The following is a 20870-nucleotide window of genomic DNA, read 5'->3' as shown; positions in this document are numbered from 1 at the left end:
TGAAAGTGTTAGGGCAAAAAGTTTGGTTTCCTTTTTTGGACAGCAGAAAGAGACACTTCTGTCCAGGCAGACAGTGCACAAAGCAGGGCTTTAAGATGCCAGAAGTAGAGTGTTTATACAATGGATTGTGGTAACTGGGGTTCAACTTGTCTGTTAAAGCAACCATCACTTGTTTTACACACATATGTCTTTTTCAGGCATCTATACTGGACTTGCACTCTGGGGCCCTGTCTGTTGGGAAGCATTTTGTGAACCTGTACAGGTGAGAGGCTGGAGGAAGTGGAAGAGGCAGGATGCAGGTGGGCGCCCGGCAGCTGCATGGATGTTCTTCAAGGGCTAGAGAGAGGTCTAAGAGAGTTCTCATCCTCATTGTCATTCTGTCAACTGTTGGTGTCCCTTCCTCCCTCAATCTTCCTTTCTTCTTGTCCATCCTTCTCACTTTCTGTCCTTTTTCTTCTCTGTAACATAGTTATTATTGTAGAAATGGAATAACTCTCATGATATGACAGCTCTGCTTTTAGAGACTTGCTGGTTAGCTTGAGGAAAGACTGATTAAAGGAAACAAGGAAGCTGGGTGTGGTGGTTTATACCTGTCATCTGAAGCAGGAGGATTATCCCAAGTTGAAGATCAGCCTGAGCTACAGAGTGAGACCCTGTTTTTTGTTTTTTTTTTTTAAGGCAAGGAAAAGATTAGTAACATGCTATATCTGCTAATGTTATTCATTATTTCACAGATACTTTGGGGATAAAGTACAAAATATCTTCTCTGAGGAGGACTTCCAGTTATATAGGTAAGGAAGATAAAGATTGGCTCTCTGATGTCCTGTCATATCAGGCCAGGGTAATGGCTCCTGTATGAGGGATTGAGACCTATGAATGTAGACGAAGCTCAGCTTGTCTCTGGGTAGACAGGCAGCTCCCCTAATATTGTCTAAGCCCTCTTGGTCCCGTAGTAAACATATCCTGCTACTGGTCACATCCTAGCACCTCTCACATGATTCTTGCTCAGTCCTCTCCCAGAGTCATCTTGCCTATCTGGGGAATTTTTTTTTTTTAATTAAAGCTTCTATTTAAAGGTTATTAAGATGTGTATTACAGGGAGCTGGAGAGATGGCTTAGCCATTAAGAGAACTGGTTGCTCTTCTAGAGAACTCTGTAGATGGACTTTTCTTTCCTTCCTTCCAGTTTCCAAATAACTGACACGGAGACTTAATATTAATTATAACACTTGGCCAGTAGCTCAGGCTTATTACTAACTAGCTCTTACAACTTAAATTAACCCATTTCTATTAATCTACATATTGCTACGTGGCACGTGGCTTTACCTGTCCTCCGGCATGTCTTGCTCCCTCTATGTCTCCTCTGACTCCACCCTTGTTCTTCCCAGAATTCTCCTAGTCCGGCTCTCCTGCCCAATCTCTCCTGCCCCAGCTGTAGGCCAGTTAACTCTTTATTAACCAATGAAAGTAATACATATTTACATATTTACAGTGTACAAAGATTGTTGTTTTTTTTTTTTTTTTTTTTTTTTTTGGTTTTTTGAGACAGGGTTTCTCTGTGTAGCTTTGCGCCTTTCCTGGGACTCACTTGGTAGCCCAGGCTGGCCTCGAACTCACAGAGATCCGCCTGCCTCTGCCTCCTGAGTGCTGGGATTAAAGGCGTGCGCCACCACCGCCCGGCACAAAGATTGTTTTACAGCAGGACCCAGGTTCAATTCTCAGACCCCACATGGCAGCTCATGACTGTCTGTAACTCCAATTCCAGAGAATCTGACACCCTCACACAGACATGCATGCAGGCAAGACACAGGTGCACATGAAATAAAAGAATATAAAAGAATAAGTGTTATAGCATAGGAAATAGTCCAGGGAGATTATCTACACTATCTCTTTAGTTAGTCTTGTTACTAATGTTGCCTAACTGCAGTATGACATCACTCACGAGAAAGGGCACTAGTACAGCACTCTGATCTTGTTCAGAATTTCAGGCTTTACCTGTAACCATGTGTGAGCATGTGTGTGTTGAATTTTATCACCTACTAGATTGTGTTGAACCAGCCAAGACACTGAACATGGCATCAGAGCACCAAGTTCCTGCTGTCCTTTGTAGCCTTGTGCCTACCCATCTCTGATGATCAGAAATCATCTCATCAGCCATGTTGCCTGGAAACATAGCTGATACTTCACCCTTGTTATGTTCCCAGGGAAATAGCTGCAGAACAAAGCCTATGTTCTGGTCCAGAGAGCAGGTGAAGGGCTTGATTAACTCTGTATACCTGGCAGTAGAAATAGCAGGTCATCACTTAATGCACAGTACATTTGTCATCCTTTAAGTTCGCTGTTGCAGGTGGAATGGAGCCATCAGGAGCTTTGCAGCAACTTTTGAGGGTCTCACCTTGCATGTAGCTCCACTCTGTGGTACTCTCAAGACATGGGACCTAGTCCATAACTGTCCCCAGCTGACCAGTTGTGCTCGTAGCCCTCACTAGTTTATGTTTGTTCCTAGTATGTACACACTGGCTTAAATAGAAAGGGTCTGTGATATTTTAACATTGTGAGTTCCACAATTTATAAGATTTAAAAAAAAATTCTGTGTGGTGGTGTCCCATGCCTTTAATCCCAGCACTCAGGAGGCAGCAACAGACAAATCTCTGAGTTCAAGGCCAGCCTGGTCTACAGAGCAAGTTCCAGGATGGCCAGGGCTGTACAGTGAAACCTTGTCTCAAAAAAACCAAAACCAAATCAAACCAAACCAAAACAACAGCAAAACCAATCCTTCCAAAAAACAAAACACAAACCAAAATATCTAACGCGACAGGAAAACAAAATTGAGCTATATGTTCTTCTTGAGCATCATGGACACAGACCTTCTTGAACTACAGAGAGCAGAGAGTACCTTCTACAAGGTCTTCCCTCCACACATGGAATCTAGACAAGTGTGGACTCCTGGACAACCAGGAGTCAGCATAGTGGAACACGAAGCTTGTGTTTCTGGGTGACAATCAAGGTGACTATCCCAACAGCAAGCATGAAGATCATTGCATGAAGATCCAGGTAGACGTTGCTACCTGGAGGTGGTATACAAGGGAATTAAAGGTGGAAAACACTAAATACTTATTTTATCCAAATATCTGCTGTTTTCTGTTCGGTTTAGGAGTTAAGTGGAGATTTGCAATTAGGAGGAAAAGTGAAAAGAATATCCCAATCAGTTTCACTCTAAAAAACATTTAAAATAATTAAAATTTCCAAAGATATCAGACTGATCCATTGTGTCCTCTTCAGGGATGTGCGGCAGAAGGTCCAGCTCACCATTGCTGAAGCCTTTGGCATCAGCTCATCCTTGTTGTATCTGACAAAGCCCACATTCTTCTCCCGAATAAATAGCACAGAAGCCCAGACAGCTCATGATGAGTATTGGCATGCACATGTGGACAAGGTAAGCATTTGGTAAGTGGGTTCTTTCTCTTGTCTGTGACTAGAATTCTAGGCATCTGCTCTGCAACGTCTCTCGGCTCTATTTTAGACTTCTTTTCCTGGGGTTCTAGGGTGCACTCTAAGTTAGCTGATGCACTTGAGGAAATAGAATTAGTTTTTGTGGGTGTTGAGGGCTGGAATAAAAGGTTTGGTGGCTGCTGGGGAGCACCATGGGCCTTGTGGTGTCCTTTGTTCTATAGTTCCCACAGGATGTCCTCCTTCCATCACAGTGTTTTTCCTTTATTTTATTTTATTTTATTTTATTTTATTTTATTTTATTTTATTTTATTTTATTTATTTATTTATTTATTTTTGTGTGTGTGTGTGTGTGTGTGTGTGTGTGTGTGTGTGTCTCCTCCCTAAGACCTTGTCACTAGCAGCAGCAGGGAAGCCCTGGGGGTTCACTTGTGTCCTTGACCTCTGTCACAGAAGAGAATTCAGGATGAGTAAGAGGGAAGCAAAGTTAGAAAGTTTATTGATGAAGTCTGAAGACAAGATACACTTGAGGAGAGTTGGTGTCAGGAGCCTCAGCAGTCACTGTGAATATGATGTGGGAGCTTTGAAGCCGCTCAATCTGCAGCCATGTTTAGACATTAGGGAAAGTTTATATTGGCATACTTTTCCTTTCTTCTTTTCTTTTTTCTTTGTTTCTTTTTATTTTTTTCAAGACAGGGTTTCTCTATGTAGCCGTGGCTGTCCTGGAGCTCACTCTGTAGACCAAGCTGGCCTCAAACTCAAAGATCTACCTATCTCTGCCTCTCGAGTGCTGGAATTAAAGGCATGTGCCACAGCTGCCTGGCTTCTTACCCACAGAATTTTGTCCTTGAAGAAGAGTCCATTTTAGGTACACTGGACAGACTTGCTGCTAGAGAAGGCAGTACTACTAGAAATAAAATGTTCATGTGGGGATGTGGCCCAGTTGATGGAGTACTTGCCTAGCAAGAATGAGGCCCTGGATTCAATTCCCAACATCGTGTAGACTGGACAGGATGATGCATGCCTGTAACCCTAGCACCTGGGGGGTGGAAAAGCAGAGTACCAGGAGTTCAAGATTACATTCAGCTACATAGAGAGTTTGAGTCCAGCCTGGGCTACATGATACTATCTCAAAACAACACAAAGACAACCAACACCATTCATTAAAGGGCTCCTTATTACTATGTAGATCACGTGTAGGCAGGTCTCATAGGGCATACTTCATTAGCCATTTTAATAATCGTAATTTGTGATGTTTCTCAGAAAGTGGGTATCATTATTTTGCAGGTGGTCTGGTTAGTAATATAAAAATTCCTGGGGTGTCAGTCTGTGAGAAATGGAAATCAGAGCAAAAGAGAATGAGGAGCCCTCTTACTTCTTATCTCCTCTCTGTTTCCTAACTTGTTATCTGCCTTGGTTAGTTCAGCCCTGCTGAGATTTCTCAGCCCCTGTAGGCCAGTTATCCCCAGGCACTGACATTAACCTTCTCTATGAAGGTCTCTTCCCTCTGTACTGTGGACAGCTGGTAAGGACTCCTGTCCAGCACACAGTTCTCCTAACAGTGCCAGGTGGCTGCCAAGATACTATGAGAAAGTGGAATGCCATCCCTTCCATGCCACAATCTGCCCCCACCTTTTTCTTTGAGTGTGGTAACTGGTAACTGTGTGGTTTAGGAGGGTCCTTTGCAGTAGGTGAGGGTAGGTTGAAGTTTTTAAGGAGAACAGGGCAGGGATCCTGCATCCTCTCATGCTTCCTGGTGCTGCTTGCTCTGCCTGGGTCTTTTGATGCTTGTTGTGGTTCATCGTTGCTTTTTCAAGACAGGGTTTCTCTGTGAAGCCCTGGCTGTCCGTGAACTTGCTCTGTAGAACAGGCTGGCCTTGAAATCACAGTTCTCTGCTTCCAGAGTGCTGGGATCAAAGGCATGTGCCACCACCACCGGCTCATCTTTGCTTTCTTTGAGTTTCACTGCTGAAGCGACTGGAGTCAGTGCCCTGTTGGCTTACAGGGTTCATGTTACCTTGGTATTAGCCTAGGGGGCTGATGCTGGATTGGGGAACACTCAGCTCATGACATCAAGCTAGATCCACCAATAGAGACTGATACCCACAGACAAGTCTTGCATCATGTTCTGTTGAGTTTCAGGAATATTTTTCCACGCCCCACTGGCCTGCTCACTTTTGAGGGCTTGCTGCTCACTCCTGGACATTTCTATCCCTGTTAGGAGATGACCATTGTTATGGCGACTGGTTGGGGCACAGAAGCAGCAGAGGAGAGCAGGGTTTGGACTTGCTCAGGAGGTGTTGGCCTTGTGCTCTTCCTTAGGCTCCTGTTCTCATAGTGCTGACAGGGCTGATCAATCACTTGATTCTGTCCTTAAACTCGGGATACAGGCAGTGGGAAATTGAGGATGGCGTGGGAGGGTGGTGGTGGCTTAATGCTTGTAGCTGGTCCTTGGAGCCTCATTATTCTTACCTCTTAGCACAGACTTGCTAATTGAATGATTCATCAGACTGGAAAGTATTCTAATGTGATTGAAATTCTGTGCACGTCTTACATCACTGTCTTTGTGGCACATCTCACTAGTTACCTTTATTAACTAGATGCTGATTTGTGAGTGTTCTCTCTGACATCACTTGGAAACAGCTCTGCATGTGGCAGGTGCTTGCCTGCAATACAGGGCACTGGAAACTCCTTGTAGCACCTGTCACATGCAGTATGTTCTGAGGATCCTCCAAGTAGCTACTCAGAAATGGCGGTGATACCTGGCTTCTGGTCTCTGAGGAAACTGAAGCTCTGTCACAGCACCTTTGTATAGACCCAGCAGCAAAGGTCAGAGCCCAGAGCTTTCCAAGACCCCATGCATTCTCCCCAAATCACGTCTATATGAAGAGGCTGCTGGTGTGCTTCTTGTAGGAGCTTGAACATACTTCTTATTTCATGAACTATGTACCGAGGAGCCCCTTGAGTGAGTGTAGGTTTGCGGGCACCAGCATAGACATGACAAACTGAGGAGACTTCTGGCCCTGCAGTGGAGTCTCTCCTTTTAGAAGCTTAGTTGCCAAAATCATACCTTTTTCTCCTGGTGTGTTCTTCCAGCCTGGGGATGGTCCTGGATACTGTACCACTGTTTGCTTCTCTGTCGTCACCTGTAACCCTCCGGTGACAGTTGCCGCTTTCCCACCTACAGTGTCTTGCCTTGCTCATCCGGTTCCTAAACTAACCATGACCAGCCTAAGAAAACGTGTACACATCTTTTTCTCCTTTTTTGTTTTGTTTCATTTTGTTTTGTTTTGAGACAGGGCTTCTTAGTATAGCAGCTCTGACTATCCTGAAACTCAGCTTTGTAGACCAGGCTGGCCTCAAACTCATAGAGACTGGCCTGTGTAGCATGAATCTTAGATGGTCCTATTAATAAAATCAAACCCAGGACCAGGTATTGGGGTGAATGCTGGAAGATCAGAGAAGCAGAACAAGCCACAGCCACCTCACTTTGCCAATTCCTCAGCTGATCCTGTTTCCTCAGACTGGAAGCCTCTGAGTCCTCATCCAGAATGAATCTCAGCTGAACTGTTGCTCAAAAGCCTAAAAGCTTAACCAGCTCTATCTAGTTCCTGGTCCTCATTCCTTATATACCTTTCTGCTTTCTGCCATCACTTCCTGGGATTAAAGGCTCACTTCCTGGGATTAAAGGCGTGAGTCACCATGCCTGGCTGTTTCCAGATGGATCTCTTTCTCCCAAGTGATAGGATTAAAGGCGTGAGTGCACCATTTTCTGGCCTCTATATCTAGTAGCTGTTCTGTTCTCTGACCCCAGATAAGTTTAATAGGATGCACAATATTTTGGGGAACACAATACCACCACAGGCCTGCCTCTACTTCCTGAGTGCTGGGATTAAAGGTGTGCACCTCCACCACCCAGCTTCCAGCTTCTCTCTCTCTCTCTCTCTCTCTCTCTCTCTCTCTCTTTTGAGACAGGGACTCATTGTGTATGCTTGGCTAGCCTGGAACTCATTATATAGACCAGGCTGGTCTTGAACTCACAGAGATCTTCCTGTATCTGCCTCCCAAGTGCTGGAACTAAAGACATGCATCACCATACCTGGCCATTCTTATTTTCTTATTTGGTGCTTGGGATGGAATCCAGGACCTAAAACATCCTAGGAAAGCTCTGGTTCAGTGAGAACATCCCAGCCTCTCAGTGATGTTTCTCTGTATGCATTTTGTGGGGTTTGTTGTTTCTTATGTATATGAGTGTTTTGCTTGCATGTGTGTATATGTACCACATATATGCCTTATGCCCCTGAAGGTCAGAAAAAGGCATTAGATCCCCTGGAACTGGAGTTACAGATGGTTATGAGCTTCTATATGGGTTCTGGGAGCCAAACTTGGGTCCTCTGGAAGAGTAGCCAGCACTCTTAACTGCTGAGCCATCTCTCCAGGCCCTGTGTGCAGTTTTTTTAATTGTTATTTTTAATTGTGTGTGTGTGTGTGTGTGTGTGTGTGTGTGTGTGTGTTTGTGTAATTGTATGTTTCATGCACACATGAAAGATTGCAGGTGCCTGTGGAGGCTGGAAGAGAACTTAGATCCCCCAGGGCTATAGTTACTCGCAGTTGTAAGTGACTGATGTGCATGCTGCTGGAAACCAAACTCAAGTCTTCAACAAGAGCAGCAAGCACACTTAACCACTGAGCTGTCTCTCAGCCACCTCTATGTACAGTTTTAAATGCTTTTGAAAGCTTTAAAATGGTTTTTCTGGTGCTTGGTTACTGCTTGGTGGCATTGTGAACATAGTTACTACATTTGGAGAGTTTGGGGCCATTATTTCTTTAAATAGGTTTTTCTTCACTAACCTTTCTCTTCTTTTCATGGGACTCGGTGACAGACTATCAGTACGTTAGGTACTCTCCCAAGGCTCCACTTCCCTAGTTCTCTGTCCTCCAGATGTACTCTATTCCTCTGTCCAAGGCTTTTACGTACCTCCTTCTCCATCAGCTGAGATCCAATCCAATGTGGTTTTCATATTGAAGAATTCTGTTTGCTTGTTTTGAGATTGTGTCTTTGGGTAGTCCAGCCTAGCCTTAAACTTCCTGTATACCTGAGACTGACATTGAATTCTCAGTGGTGCTTCCCCCACCTTTGGAGTGAAATCACAGGCTAGCACCAGCATGCCTGCCTTTCTTCAGTTTCTGTTTCTGCCTGGTAGATTGTGGTGACTGCAGTGATTAAGTTAAAGCCTTCCAAGATCCCCGTGGCCCATGACTAAATTCTTCCTGTCTGTTTGGGAACCAAAGCAGCATCTGAAACTTGTGTTTCCTAATTAGATGTTTGCTTTGGCCATCCTGGTGCATAGTGGATTCCAGGACAGTCAGAGCCACATATTGAGACACTGTACTAGGGGGGAAAAAAACGCTTCAGTGAACCAGAACTAGGTGGATTTTTGGGTGACTGCCACAGTGTTCTGCAGAGCGCCGTGCCGCATAACTTCTAGCCAGTGTGCTTCATTTTAAGTTTGGTTATTTGAATAGTAATGTATCCTACAAGGTTCAAAAGTGAAAAGAATATAAGAAGATACTTGCCCAAATTAACACAATGGCCATGGCCAGATTTTAGGATCTCTTCTCCAACTACGTTCTTTTTGTTGTTGTTTTGTCTTTTGTTTTTTGAGACAGGGTTTTTCTGTGTAGCCTGGAACTTGCTCTGTAGACCAGGCTGACCTTGAACTCAGAGATTCACCTACCTTTGCTTCCCGAGGGCTGAGGTTAATGGCCTGTGCCACCACCACCTGACTCTCCAACTACTTTTATGCAAAAACAAATGCATAAAATAGAATGTGTTGTCATTTATAGAGAATCACATTTTTTCTAAGTTGTTCCCTGTTCTGTTAAGCAATTGATGGCAAATTTGATCTTGAAGCTAGTGGTCTCATCCACAGAACCCTGAGATCAGTCTGTAATGCTCTCTTTTTTAAAATGTAATTTAATTTATTATCACGGATTTGGTCTACCAGGGTGAATGTGCAGAATTCAGAAGACAACTTTGTAGAGTTGGTTCTTTCCTTCTACCTTTATACAAGTTCCAGGGATTGAACTCAAACTACCCACTGAGTCATTGTATGCTTTTTTTTTTTTTTTTTTTTTTTGGTTTTTTTGAGACAGGGTTTCTCTGTGTAGCCCTGGCTGTCCTAGAACTCATTCTGTAGCCCAGGCTGGCCTTGGACTCACAGAGATCTGCCTGCCTCTGTCTCCTGAGTGCTGGTATTAAAGGTGTGCACCACCGAAGCCCGGGCTTTTGTTTTTAATGAAACTATATATTCAGATACTGAAATATCCTTTAAATAATATTTTAAAAATATTTATTATCATTATTGTGCATTCATGTATGTGTGCATGTACATGGCATGTACACGTGGGCATATGTGTGGAGGTCAGAGGACAACTTTGTGAAGTTGATTTTCTTCTTCTATTTTCTCATGGGCTCGGGATTGAGCCTAAGCACCAGCTTTGCCCTTGAGCATCTTCACCCACTGAGCCATCTCGCTGGCCCTGAAGTGTCTAACTACTGTGCTTTCCAGCACTCTTCTTACCAGCAGCAGTCACTTTTGGGTTAATACACAAATTTTAATCTGTTATATTTAACAGTAAAGAATATTCTACTTATGACTGTGTCACGTTTCATTCACAGTCACCAAATGTTTGTGTCCCGTCTTTGGCTCCCACAATTCATGCTACTGGGAGCAGAAGGGCATGTGACTCCCTCTTTAGGGATCAGTCTCTTGGGTATATGTGGATGTACTAATGAATAAGGGATTGTTCTGAAATCTAGATTAGAAATTCTACTGACCTGTAGTGGTATTGTGTTCCCCCAAAATACTGTGCACTCTAATAAACTTATCTGGGGTCAGAGACAGAACAGCCACAATATTAAACATAGAGGATAGGCAGTGTTAGCACATGCCTTTAATCCTAGCATTCCAGAGGCAGAGATCTACCTGGATCTCTTTGTGTTCAAGGATACAGCCAAGCATGGTGACTCATGCCTTTAACCCCAGAAAGTGAGCCTTTAATCCTAGGGAGTGATGATAGAAAGCAGAAAGGTATATAAGGAATGAGGACCAGAAATTAGAAGCATTTGGCAGGTTAAGCTTTTAGGCTTTTGAGCAACAGTTCAGCTGAGACTCATTCTGGATGAGGACTCAGAGGCTTCCAGTCTGAGGAAATAGGATCAGCTGAGGAATTGGCAAGGTGAGGTGGCTGTGGCTTGTTCTGCTTCTCTGATCTTCCAGCATTCACCCCAATACCTGGCATTGGGTTTGATCTTATTAATAAGACCATCTAAGATTCGTGCTACACTGACCCAAGGAGGTTTTTTTGAGACAGGGTTTCTCTGTATAGTTTTTTTTTTTTTTTTTTTTTTTTTTTGGTTTTTCGAGACAGGGTTTCTCTGTGTAGCTTTGCGCCTTTCCTGGAACTCACTTGGTAGCCCAGGCTGGCCTTGAACTCACAGAGATCCACCTACCTCTGCCTCCCAAGTGCTGGGATTAAAGGCATGCACCACCACCCCCACCCACCCCCACCCCCACCCCCACCCCCGGCCCTCTGTATAGTTTTCGTGCCTGCCCTGGATCTCACAGAGATCCTCCTGGCTCTGCCTCCTGAGTGCTGGGATTAAAGGCGTGCACCATCACTGCCTGGCCCAAGGAGGTTTTAAAAATATTCCCCTATAAGTTTCTCTTGTTTTTTTTTTTTTTTCTCTCTCTCTCTACCACCTTTCTTCCCTCCCTGTCTATTTCTCAGACAGACTCTCACTCTGTAGTCTAGGCTGGCCTCAAACTCACTGTGTAGCCCAGGCTGTCCTTGAACTCACGATGATCCTTCTCCTATGGGCTAGGGTTACAAAGTTTTAATATTACTAATTTTTTCCTTTTATATTCTAGCTGTCCATACATTTGGAATTATGAGAAATAAATGTCATGTCTGATGATGGCAAAGGTCTATCACTTTTCCATATAAAGAGTCAATTGCTCTGAGGCCATTTTTAAAGTTACCTGTGGTTTTCCCACCAATCTGAGGGTACCACTCATACAATTACCAGTTACCCATAAATTCATGTGAATTTCTAAATTCTCTCTTCTATTCTAATTTAAGTTTTCTTTTTAAAAATTAATTTATTTTCTTGTGTGTGTATGTATGTTTTGCCTGAATGTACGTCTGTGTACCACATGTGTGTCTGGTGCCTACAGAAGCCAGGAGATATTGCACCAGAGTTTCAGTTAGCTTTGAACCACCATGTGGGTGCTGAAAATTGAACCCAGGTTCTCTGGAAGAGCAGCTAGCATTCTTAACTTCTGTGGATGTCTTTCTGTATGCTGTGAATATGTGTTACACTGATTGGTTGATAAATAAAGCCATTTAGCCTATGCAAGGCAGCTTAGAGGCAGGTGGGAAATCCAAACAGATAGACAGGAAGAGAAAGGAGAAGCAAGGCAGACACTGTGAGCTGCTGCCAGGAAAAGAAAGATATAAAGATATTGGTAAGCCACAAGCCACGTGGCAAAGTATAGATTTATAGAAATGGGTTAATTTAAGATATAAGAATTAGCTAGCAAGAGGCCTGCCATAGGCTATACAGTTTGTAAGTAATATAAGCCTCTGTGTGTTTACTTGGGTCTGAGCAGCTGTGGGACCAGGCAGGACACAGGAAAACTTCCAACTACACTTAACTACTGAGCTATCTCTCCATCTCCTAGTTAAAAATTTTATTATATTTTATTTGTTTGGTGTGCATGCTTGTGTCTTGTGGTATATGTGTGTAGGTCAGACAACAATTTGCAGGAATTAGTTTTCTCCTTCTACCATGTGGGTTCCAGTACCAGACCTGGTGGAAAGTGTCTTCATTTATGAAACCATCTTGTCAGCCCCCAGTCCCAGTTTTCTACAACTGCACCAACAACAAATGACTTTGACTCTTGTTCTGTGAATTATGTAAGTCAGAATGCATGTAATAAGCTCGTTTTGTCTGACTTCAAAGCTTTGCATCCCTTGCAGTGCTGTCTCAGTGTGTCTGGTAGGCTTCCAGAAATGTCCTAACAACTGCCCATGATGGATCCTGCGTCAGTGCGCATTCTCCTGAGAGTCAGTATCAGGAGCATTTGTTGTGGGACTCTTGGGGGTAGAGTATACTTTCATACTTTATGTGAGTGTGTGTGTTATGTGTGCGTAGTATACACTCATGTGTGAAGGGCAAAGGAGGATATTGGGTGCCCTGTTCTATCACTCTTCACTTTATTACTTTGAGACAGGGTCTCTCACTGAAGCTGAAGCAAGGCTGGCAGTGAGCAAGCCCCAGAAGTCCTCTAATTCCCACCCCCAACAGTGCTGTGGTTGTGGATATGTGCACAGCTATGCCCAACATTTTATGTGAGTGCAAGGGATTCAAATTCAGATCCTCATACTGGCATAGACAGTGTTGTTACTCCCTGGACCTTTCTCCTACCCCCCCCCCCTTTGTGTATGTGTTTTGTTTTGTTTGAGGCAGCATCTGATGTAATACAGGCTGGCTAGAGACTCAATATGTAACTGAGGATGACTTTGAATTCTTGATCTTTCTGCCTCTACCTCCCAAGAGCTGTGATTACAGGCATGTATCACCATGCCCAGCTTACTCCGTGCTTCTTGTTAAATATATTTCTATCTAATGTTTTGAGTTGCTGTAGCAGGGCTTCCCATGCTCATGCCACTTTGATGTAAGATAAATTTTCTGATGCATTATTAAGTATAGATTCTGCTGAAGTTTTCCTATATTCAATTGCTCTGTTCTAGTGATATCTGTCTTAATTTGGGCTTCCCAGGGCAAAGTCTGGGTAAGAACTGGTGTGGGAACTCTTGTAGGGGTATGTACAGGAGCAGTATGGTGGGAGGAAGTAACCAGTTGTACTGAATCAGCACAGGAACTCTAGGGGTGCAGCTCTTCCCATGATGGACTGGCTCCAGATTGGTCTCTGTCCAGTGGTGCAGTAGAACTGTATGGGACAGAAAGGAGGCTCCTCCTACCCTCAGCACTGGCTCTGTGGGGATCCTAGGTACAAGCCTCCATATTCTGGGGTTGATGTTACCTTCTTCTGTGGAGAAAGCTACAAGGCCTCAGGAAATTCATCAACTCATCATACCTAAACTGGAACCCAGCATTAATGAGTGATGGAGCAGGCTCCTTTCTGCCCATTGTCCTGCTCAGTCAGCATTGCCACCTCTTCCTCAAGACCCACAATCATGGCCCCCAGGGTGATGGTATGTGCTGTATGTGCTCCAGGAATGTGAGGGTCTGAAACATAGATGAGCATGAGCAAGCTTGCTTCTGTACCCAGTGGAGCATGCTAGTCACACATTGACAATTGTCTGAGCCTCTCATAAGGTTCCAAGAGATGCCACATTCCCAAAGAGGCCATAGAATGGTGGGTTTCAGGGACCAGGTTGGGAATTAGGGTCAGTGGTGACAGATGTCCAATTTGGGAAGATGCAGAGGCTAGGGTAGAAGGTAGGGATGGCTGTGTAGCAAGGTGAGTACGCTCAGTCCTGCTAATAGTGCTTGGAAAAATGGCTGAAAGTAGATTTCATACTATATATATTTTACAGAAAGTTTTGGACTGCCCCATAGTTGGCCACAATTGACATGCTTTTTTCTATAGACAATACACTGTTCATGTTGCTATGCTCAGGATAGGAGCCAATTTGCACCAGCTTCTGTTCTGTGCTCATCACCCCTTCATGCAGCTTTGCTGGAGCAAAACTGTCTCCAAAGCCTCATTTCCAGGGCTGGAGAGATGACTCAAAGGTTAAGAGCACTTGCTGATCTTGTAGAGGGAATCCACATTGCATGGCTTACAACAGTTTCTAACTAAATCTCCACGGGAATCCAATACCCTCTTCTGGCCTCCTTGGACATCTTAACACACATGGTATACACACCAGACACATACACATAAGTAGTAATACAATTTTTAAAAAGCCTAATTCCCCGTAAGAATTGAGAAGTCTGACCCACTCCCTTATGCTTCACCCCACAGGTGACCTACGGCTCTTTTGACTACACTTCACTGCTTTACCTCTCGGATTACTTAGAGGACTTCGGTGGAGGGCGCTTTGTGTTCATGGAGGAAGGGTCCAACAAGACAGTGGAGCCCAGAGCTGGTAGGACACAGCCTGGTGGGTTGTCCTAGGGTATGGGATACAGATATAGTTCAGCTAGATGGCATTTGTGCATGTTCACAAGCATGTATGTACACACGCATGCGCTCTCTCTCTCTCTCTCTCTCTCTCTCTCTCTCTCTCTCTCTCCTCTTTCACACACACACACACACACACACACACACACACACACACACACACGCATATACTGTGAGTGAGGTGGACTTTACTCCAGGCAATACTACATTTATAGAACACCTACTCTACATCTTTTGGTCTTAGTTCTAGGTTTGTCCAAGTCTACCTGCTAGACATAACACCCAGAGGCCAGCTTTATTACTCAGTTGCCCAGTGTTACTGCAAGTGACTGGCAGGGCCAGGCTTCTAGGGGTATCAAATTGGAGTTGGAGTGCAGAGTCTCACCAGATTCTGTTGCATGCTCCTGTTCAATACCTTTTGTTTGTTTTGTTTTGAGACAGGGTTTCTCTGTGTAACAGCCCTGGCTATCCTGGCTGTCCTTGAATGCACAGAGATCTGCCTGCCTCTACCTCCCGAGTGCTAGGATTAAAGGTGTGTGATACCATGCCCGACTTCTCCATGACCTTTTTTGAAGGGACCTAACAACTTAAGATTAAGTGATGTTGGCTGGGGAGAATCACAGTGGTGAGTGCTTATGCATGAGGCCCTAGAATCCCTAGCTCCACAAAATAAAGACAATAAAAACAAGAAAGACTAAATGATAGTTCTAATGCAATGTTAGACATCATGTGCTGCATTCTACTGTGTCCTGCATAGCATTGTGGGGCCTGTCTCAGAGCTCATCTCCCTGGTGGACTGAAGACCCAGAGTCCCCAGCACCATGCTGCATGGTTCTCCCCAGGGAGCAGATAAATGTCCCTTCCTGCCTAACCTCTGGAGAGACTGAGCCCAGGTCCTAGTGGGGAGGTAGAAACTGAGCCTAGGTCTGAGTAGGAGGTGGAAATTGAGTCCAGATCCTGGTAGACAGGTGATAGCTTTGGGGACCCAGTCCTATGTGGGAAAATACAGGAACGGGTGTTCCACCTTCCTGAGATGTGGTCTCTGCCCCTGGCCAAGACCCAGCTGACATGCAAACACACACACACACACACACACACACACACACATTGGCCATTGCACCAGCGTGTCTTCTGTACCATGTTCCACCTGTCTGCTACAGTGTCACCCTCACCAGCTAAGTGGTCCTGGTGTTACTTCTCTGGCTATTAACAGCTCCATCAGAGCAGCAAGGCTGTCCACACAAGATGATTCAGAAAATCGTTTTGGACTATGGATCCAGCACCTCCTTGCAATGGTGTTTGCTGTGACCAGCACAGCCTGGATGACTGACAAGTGATGAGGAATGAAGAAATGACAGGCACACACGCACAGAGAAGCTGGGATTGAGTGGCCCACGTGCTCTAAGGAAACATACCAGCAGCCCAGAAACTCAGCGTGTTTATTATATGCTACTGAGCAAGGAGGTGTGTTATTTTATACAGCTAAACAAAGAGACAGGTTTATTATATACAACTAATCTCAGTAAGGGAGGGTGCTGTAGGGGAACAGTCATCAGGAAAGAGGAAGCTGTGGTTGATAGTCTCTGCATACACCAGTTTAAGCTGAAGGTCAATTTTGGTAACATCTGTATTTGCACCAGAGAAAGGTTTTGCCATTCCAGTGGGTCTGAAGCATTAGGGTCCTAGATATGGCCATGCTCATGCCAGTAATACATATTGAGGCTGGGCATATTGGCACATACCTTTAATCCCAGAACTTAAGAGAAAGAAGCAGGTAGATCTCTATAAGTTTGAGGCTAGCCTGATTTGCAAAATGAGTTTCAGAACAACCAGAGCTACATAGAGAGACTCTGTTTCAACAAACAGAACAGAAATAATACATATTCATTCAGGACTTCATCCACTTCCATAAATTGAACATGAAAACAGCTTTTAAAAATGTGTTTTTTATGTGTGTATGTATGAGTGTGGGTTTGTGCACATGAGTGCTGTGCCTGTAGAGGCCCTTCAGGTTTTCTGAACTAGAGTAATAGGCAGTTGTCATCTGCCTGACCTTGGTGCTGGGCACTGAACTTGGGTTCTCTGTTCTCTGCAAGAACAATACATGCTCATAACCAATGTGCCATCTCTCCAGCCTTTGAAAATGGCTTCTAAATCAAAAGATAGAATGGGAAATTAAAGGGTACTCTCTCTCCTTTGGTTGGCATTGATCATGGGACAGGCCATGTCTACATCCTATAGGCAGCTGGGACTCAATGACTCATTCAGTGTGGTGTGAGCCTCTATTGATGGGTTTAGGACCTAAGAATAGAATGGCTACACCAGACCAGGCCCCAGACTGAGTGGAGGGTGGGTCCAGGAAACAGTGCTGCTTTGCAGATGGTACAGGAGTATCCGCCATGGTGGCTGAACAGGATGGGTATGGCATTGCCATGGTCTCCCTGCAGACTGGAACTGTAGAGACTGGCATGAGAGCTGGCTGCTACATGGGAATTGATACGAGTTGTGGGGACATGTCCTAGTCACTGTTCTGTTGCTATGAAGAGACCCCATGACCATGACAACTTTTATAAAGGAAAGCATTTAATTGGGGCTTGCTTACAGTTTCAGAGGTGTCATCCATTGTCATCATGGCAGGGAACGTGGCAGCATATAGGCAGACATGTTGCTGGAGAAGTAGCTGAGAGTTCTATATCCAGATCCTCAGGCAGCAGGAAGAGAGAGCCACTGGGCCTGGCTTGGGCTCTTGAAACCTCAAAGCCCACACTCAGTGACATACTTCCTCCAACAAGGCCACATCTACTCCCAAAAGGCCACATCTCCTAATCCTTTCAAATAGTGTCACTTCCTGGTGACCAGGCATTCAAATCTTTGAGCCTATGGGGGCCATTCTCATTCAAACTACCATAAGACATCACTATTTACCACTTAGGGTTCCTGAGGGGGGAACAGGACTCAGGAGGTCCCTCTCCTGAGATAAGAGGGACCTGTTTTGGAACTCTGGGGACCTGTCTAGGACTGTCTGATGGTCAGGACCCAGCCTACTCCCTAGATGAGGGTAAAAGCTGATGAAATATGTCAACTTCTGGCTTCACCTACTAAGGTAAGTAAGGTATTAAGCACACTACCAGTGTCAGTCACTCCTGTGAGAAGTATACCCAGTACCTCCTTCTAAAAGCCATTTTAAAACTTAAAATATAGAAAGAACAAATATTTAATTTCATAATGAATTCCCTAGAATCATGACAGTGGGCTATATCTGTGCAATGTTCCTCTTCCTGGGCTCATGGCAGGTTCTCTGGCCATCTCTGGGTGCATTGTTCCTCTCCTTGCATCTGTTTTTGCCACTGCCCAGCCTGGTGCTCAGAATCCAGCAAAGCCATTCACACTCACCCGAAGTTCATTATGAAATTCATTATGAATTATAATTCTCCAAGGGAAGAAGCTGAAGGGTAGGGTCCTGGTGAGCCAGGCAAGTTTCCTGCCATTCACCACAAATCCCAGCTCTAGCCGTCCATGGGACACACATAGGGTCCTTCTGACCAGGTGCTCATTGAGTCTTAATGACCAGGGGTTTTATTGGCTGTTGGTAAAGAGAGCACGGCTGACAACCCCCAACCCATGGAGCCCTCTGTCTCTCAGAGGTTGGGCTTATTCCGTATGGCCCTGGGCCCTGCTGTAAATCATGAGGCTGGCTGGACTATGTGGTGGGGCTCACAACCCAGGTCAGCAAAGACTGTGGTCAATCCTTTCTCTGAAATAGATAAGGTATGGTCAGTCAACTGTTTATTTGCTCCCACCCTGTGCTGTAACCCCCGGTCACCCTTTAGGGGTCCCAAGCACTTTATGGACTGAAAGCCAGCAAAACTTTGGAGTTAGCTGTCACTCAGGGACTATGATTACATGAGGAGACATGCAGGATTCTAGAAACCTAGGTCATTTTGTGATTTGGTTTTTCAGTTGCCAAGTTCAGTCCTGCTTTAAGGAAGTAGGTGGCCATCAGACAGTGCTTCTCAGGGATAGGAGGTGTCATACAATCCCCTGTTCTGAGAACTGGGGTGTCCTTGTTCATCATTGTGCTTGGCAGTCCTTGTCTGTCTGTCTTTGTCTCTGCTCTGGGGCTGATGTTTTGATTCCATTGTAAGGGTCCTATCATTTTGTAACTGCAAGGCCTCTCTGACATATCTGTCATTTCAAAAACATGGACTTTTGAGCTGTCAGAGTTAAGTGGAGTTTGGAGTTCATTAAAAGTAAATGAAGTCTAAAGCCTGCATTAGCCTATGTCAGCATTACCACCATCATTTAGGGAGTGAGAGTCTGCAAGCAGTGAGGAAAGTGACAAACATGACTATTTTCCCTCACAATGCGGTACTGCAGTCTGCAGCCGTGGAGGTATCCATTCGTTGTGCGAGGTTGGGTCCTGCAAGCTGAGCCTCTTTATGTCAGCTGACTATTCCCAAGTCACCTGGTCACAGGAGAGGCTTCAGCTAGAGTACAGGAGTCACTCCTGTAAAAGGGGGATGCTGTAGCCATGCACCCTGCAGCTGTGTGCTCACCATGAGCTGTCTCCCTGGCTTACACACGCTGTCTTTTTCTGCCTCTCTCCTCTTCCTCCCACCCTTCTGGTTTTTTTGTTTGTTTGTTTTGAGACAGTCTCATGAGGCTGATCTTGAATTCCTGATCCTCTGCCATCATTTGCCAAGTGCTGGGATTACAGTTGTGTGCTGCCACACCTGGCTTTATTTCCTCAACTCTTGAAGGAAATCAAAGCTGAAGCTCTTAAGAAGTCCGACTTATTGGGGTTGGAGATTTAGCTCAGTGATAGAGCACTTGCCTAGCAAGTGCAAGGCCCTGGGTTTGGTCCTCAGCTCTGAGAAAGAAAAAAAAGAGAAGTTCAACTTATTGATCTTTTTCTTCTAGTATTCATTTTTTTTTTTTTTTTTTTTTTTTTTTTGAGACAGGGTTTCTCTGTGTAGCTTTGTAGCCTGTCCTGGAACTCGCTCTGTTTATAGTATTCATTCTTTAAGATAATGCCTAAGAAATATTTGCCACCCTAAGATTATAGGGATTTTTCTTGTGTTCATTTGTAGAGACTTTATGACTTTTATATTAATTCTTCTGATCCTTGTTGAAATAATATTGATGTGTGGTGTGAGGTAGGGGCCAGTGTTCACTTGTTATATATGGGTTTCCAGATGTTTCTACATCATTTGTTGAAGAGACTATCTTACCCATCAAGTGATCTTGAAGCTTTTGTCATAGGTCCATAGACTGTGTCCATATGCTTCTGGCCCCACCCACAGAGTGACATGCCATAATGTCTCCACCACTATAGCTTTATAACCCGGAACACAGGTGGCATTAGTCCTTATTCTTCATTTTAAAAGTTGTTTTTGCTGCCAATTTTTTTGTCTTCATTTCTAAACGAATTTTAGAGTCTACTTGCTAATTTCTGCAAAAATTTTGTTTTGAGTTGCATTGAATCTGTGGAGTAATTAAAGCAAAATACCAAGGTTTTGGCTGGCCCACTTCCACCTACAAGTGCTCCCATAACTTTTGTGTTTTCATTTTCCTATCTTTTACTCAAATACGAGATAAATCAACACCATAGTATGTTATTAAGTTATCCTTTCCCCTCTCTTTAAATGATTTATCCCTTCTCAGGAATTAGCAGGAGAGTGTCCTCCCCCTGCCCCCACCCTCCCCCTGCTCATCCCTTCCAATATTTCCCACCCCTTTCTGGATCCAGGTTTCTAGCTGGGAGTATCTCCCTTCAGCCTGTGGCAAGGAGGCTGCAGTGATGTTTCTGAATGTGTCCTCATTTTACCTTTTATCCCCTGGTGCTGGGGATGAGCCCAGGTTCTCATGAATGCAGCACAGGCATTATACTGTAAGCTGTACCCCTGGATCTCACTGTTTATTGTTTTGTTTTGCTTTGAGACAGGGTTTTACTCTGTAGCCCAGGCTGACTGGGCACTTCAGATCCTCTGTCTCAGCCTCTTGACTCCTGAGATCATATATGAATATCACACTTCCTGGTGCCCTCATTTTTTTAAATTTTATTTTCATTGGATGTTAAATTCTGAGTTGATAGGGGTCCTATGTGCTTGCCCTTCCTGATTCCCCCAACTCTTTTTCTTTCTTTCTTTCTTTCTTTTTTGAGAATGGTCAAGCTTTTCTTGAACTTATGATCCTTTTGCCT

The 20870-nt window shown here is 44.4% G+C and overlaps 1 protein-coding gene across 4 annotated transcripts in view; it reads left to right on the top strand.

Annotated features, from left to right (window-relative positions):
• The window catches only part of Ogfod3 (2-oxoglutarate and iron dependent oxygenase domain containing 3), a 36379-nt gene that overhangs the window by 11750 nt on the left and 3759 nt on the right, over positions 1 to 20870 (top strand). For 2 of the 4 annotated variants that reach the window (XM_006987632.4, XM_076543961.1), the window contains exons 5-8: positions 198 to 262; positions 735 to 791; positions 3282 to 3435; positions 14510 to 14633. In XM_006987632.4, coding sequence (XP_006987694.1) covers positions 198 to 262; positions 735 to 791; positions 3282 to 3435; positions 14510 to 14633 — 400 coding nt within the window. Of the gene's footprint in view, positions 1 to 197; positions 263 to 734; positions 792 to 3281; positions 3436 to 14509; positions 14649 to 20870 lie in introns of all 4 variants that reach the window. The other 2 variants (XM_042283230.2, XM_042283231.2) reach the window with 1 other exon arrangement.

Source organism: Peromyscus maniculatus, chromosome 8, assembly GCF_049852395.1.
Source record: "Peromyscus maniculatus bairdii isolate BWxNUB_F1_BW_parent chromosome 8, HU_Pman_BW_mat_3.1, whole genome shotgun sequence".
In the NCBI taxonomy this organism is placed as follows: Eukaryota; Metazoa; Chordata; class Mammalia; order Rodentia; family Cricetidae; genus Peromyscus; species Peromyscus maniculatus.
Note: the sequence above shows the minus strand (reverse complement) of the source record. Positions and strands in the feature narration are given on the sequence as shown.